Raw genomic sequence first — 2,450 nt, 5'->3', positions numbered from 1 at the left:
AGCAACTACATGGAAAACTTTAAAATCCAAGCTCTTATTTTGAAGGGAAGATGGTTTCCTGTACTGCGTGCTTTCGTTTCCCGTCACAAATCAAATCCRTAATGTACCCACAACGCTTCGCTTCAGTTTTCCAATAAACAGTTTTAAAATTACTTTAATGATGCTTCTTTAATGAAAAATCTACAACAAACAAAAGAAAAAGACAAAGAAGCAGCCAAACTAGCAATCCTCATCAACTTTTTAAAGAAGCAACCGAACTAGCAATCCTCAACAACTTTTTTAATTTTTACACCAGGAGCTAAAGTTTTGTTTCAGGAAATCACATCCCCAGCAATCGGCGGTTGTAGAATTAAGTTGTAAAAGAGTTGATACACCTCTAGTTGGTACTGTTGTGCATATATTATATATGAATTGTTGCCGGCTAGTAAGTGTCGAATTGAACTTGCGCTTTAAAATTAACTTCCGCTAGTTTTTTCTATTTCATAAGCGCTTTTCAAGTTGCGGACCTAAATATATTCATAAGCGCATTAGAAATTGTTGGGCTAATTTTTGGATTAGCGCTGCCCACCACTGTATTTGACAATGTTTTATATTACTTATTTAGGTTTTCAAACACAAAAAATTTATGAGTTTTACGACTATCTGCTCAAGGGGGGTTAGTGGGACAGGATACTAACTTTTAGGGGTGGCTATTTCCACTGGCCCTCCTTTAGTGGTGCAGCAGCAGTGTGCTTGGCYTCTTCAATGACCCACAACAAGCTTTGTGAAGGCGAGTCAGAGAAGATGAATGAACCCAAGAGATGGTGCAGGCCTCAGGGGAGTGTTAAGCTTCCCTGCTGATGATCTCTCTGACTGGCCTAAAAAAACAAGTCTCAAACTGCCCAGAGTCCTGCTTTCTCTTCAGAACTTCCATCTTGTCTATTTTTATTCCTATTATAAAGTTGCTGRGAAATAATTGCAGGTTTGTATAATAAACAAGTAATTGTGCAATTTATCCCCACAGTGTGTGTGAAGATTGCAAAAAGTCTCAACACCTTTTAAACTCTCCTGCGACTAACGAGCACATCTGAGGTATACAGTAGATTTAGACTTAAGACTTAGAACTATAGGCTATAGGTTAGCTACTTCCACAAAATATTATTTTTTATGCGAAATCTATCATATCAAAGATTATACAACAAAGATAACAATTACTTCATTACAAAAAATATAGACTAGTAACATTTAGCATCAGCTATCTATTAAATTCTAAAATATAGTTTAACTGAAACAGTATAGAGTTGCACAGTGACAGGATGTTCAYCTCTCGGTTAGAAAACAGTAAAATGATTCACTGTTGACCTTTTTCTTTTGGTATCATAACCCAACAAACAGTACATTTAAAAAAAATCAAAAATTGTAAGCATTGTACGAGTACAAAAGCACATGTCGCGAGACGTGGTCAGGAAACATGAATACAGCAAATACTGACATATTTTACTCCTCCTCCATCGACTTCTCGATCTCCTTCAGCCTGCGGACAAACTCCTGAGCCTCCCTGTCTCCGGTCCGTGCRTCCAGCATCCTCATGATCGGCTTCTCTGAAGGAGAGGGGAAAGAGGTGGGAATGTTTTTTCCTTTTTTTTTACAACTGGATTATTTGTGTCGAAGGCCGAAAACAGATAATCATGCTCTTTCCCGTGTCTGTGTGTTTGYGATTTAGCAAAATATTTCATGAGCCACCTTTTAATGAAACTTTCAGGAAATATTTTTTGGTTGTATGTCTCCAAAAAATTGTTTTTTGGAGCTAACCCAATTCGAGAGGGGCCTAATAGTTAGCCAACCTTAGTGAAACACATTAATGACTAAAACTCAGTCAGTTTAACAGACATTAAGATCAAATTTGACAGGTAAGTGTTTGTAGCGTTAGCAGCAGTAGTGGTTGCTGATGTTGCAAGATGATGATGTCATAGCAAAAGTTGTGCCCCAACAGCAAAGGTTGTGTTCCATTTTGAACTGCTTAAATGTAAACTTTAACATTTAGCCACAACATTTATATTTAACTTTTACATTTAGAWCAGGAATGGGTAACTGGTGACAGACGAGCCAGATGACTTCTAGTCCAGACATCAATTAGGCCTCAATTTATTTTAATATTAGACACTACTACAACATGTTGCACAAAGCTAAATATGACAAGTTTACTAAGGTCACAAAAACATAAACAACACAGACTTTTTTTATCACACTCACAGAGGAGTCTTAGTAGTGCAACTGTTATCCATGCATTTGAGCATGAAAGGCCTGGAGTCTTGATGATTCTTTACAGTATTTTAGCTGTGCTTTTCTGTACTGAGATGTCAGATGGTACTCCAGGTATCTGTTGAAGCCAATTCTCCAGTGTGGGGTCACTGCCCTGAGTGCTCCGATGACCTCAGGCACTACTGCACTACTGTTGCATATATATATAT

The 2,450-nt window shown here is 37.7% G+C and overlaps 1 protein-coding gene across 1 annotated transcript in view; it reads right to left on the bottom strand.

Moving 5' to 3' along the window:
• Positions 1-297: 297 nt before the first annotated feature.
• baiap3 (BAI1 associated protein 3) overlaps positions 298-2,450 on the bottom strand; it is a gene marked incomplete at its 5' end in the record, with an annotated part of 42,592 nt that continues 40,439 nt past the window's right edge. The window contains 1 exon segment of the mRNA XM_014023882.1: positions 298-1,580. Within this exon segment, the coding sequence (XP_013879336.1) occupies positions 1,477-1,580 (104 nt within the window). The 3' untranslated portion in view covers positions 298-1,476.

This window comes from Austrofundulus limnaeus, unplaced genomic scaffold (assembly GCF_001266775.1).
Source record: "Austrofundulus limnaeus strain Quisiro unplaced genomic scaffold, Austrofundulus_limnaeus-1.0 Scaffold4, whole genome shotgun sequence".
In the NCBI taxonomy this organism is placed as follows: domain Eukaryota; kingdom Metazoa; phylum Chordata; class Actinopteri; order Cyprinodontiformes; family Rivulidae; genus Austrofundulus; species Austrofundulus limnaeus.
This window is presented reverse-complemented; position numbering and strand designations above follow the sequence as displayed.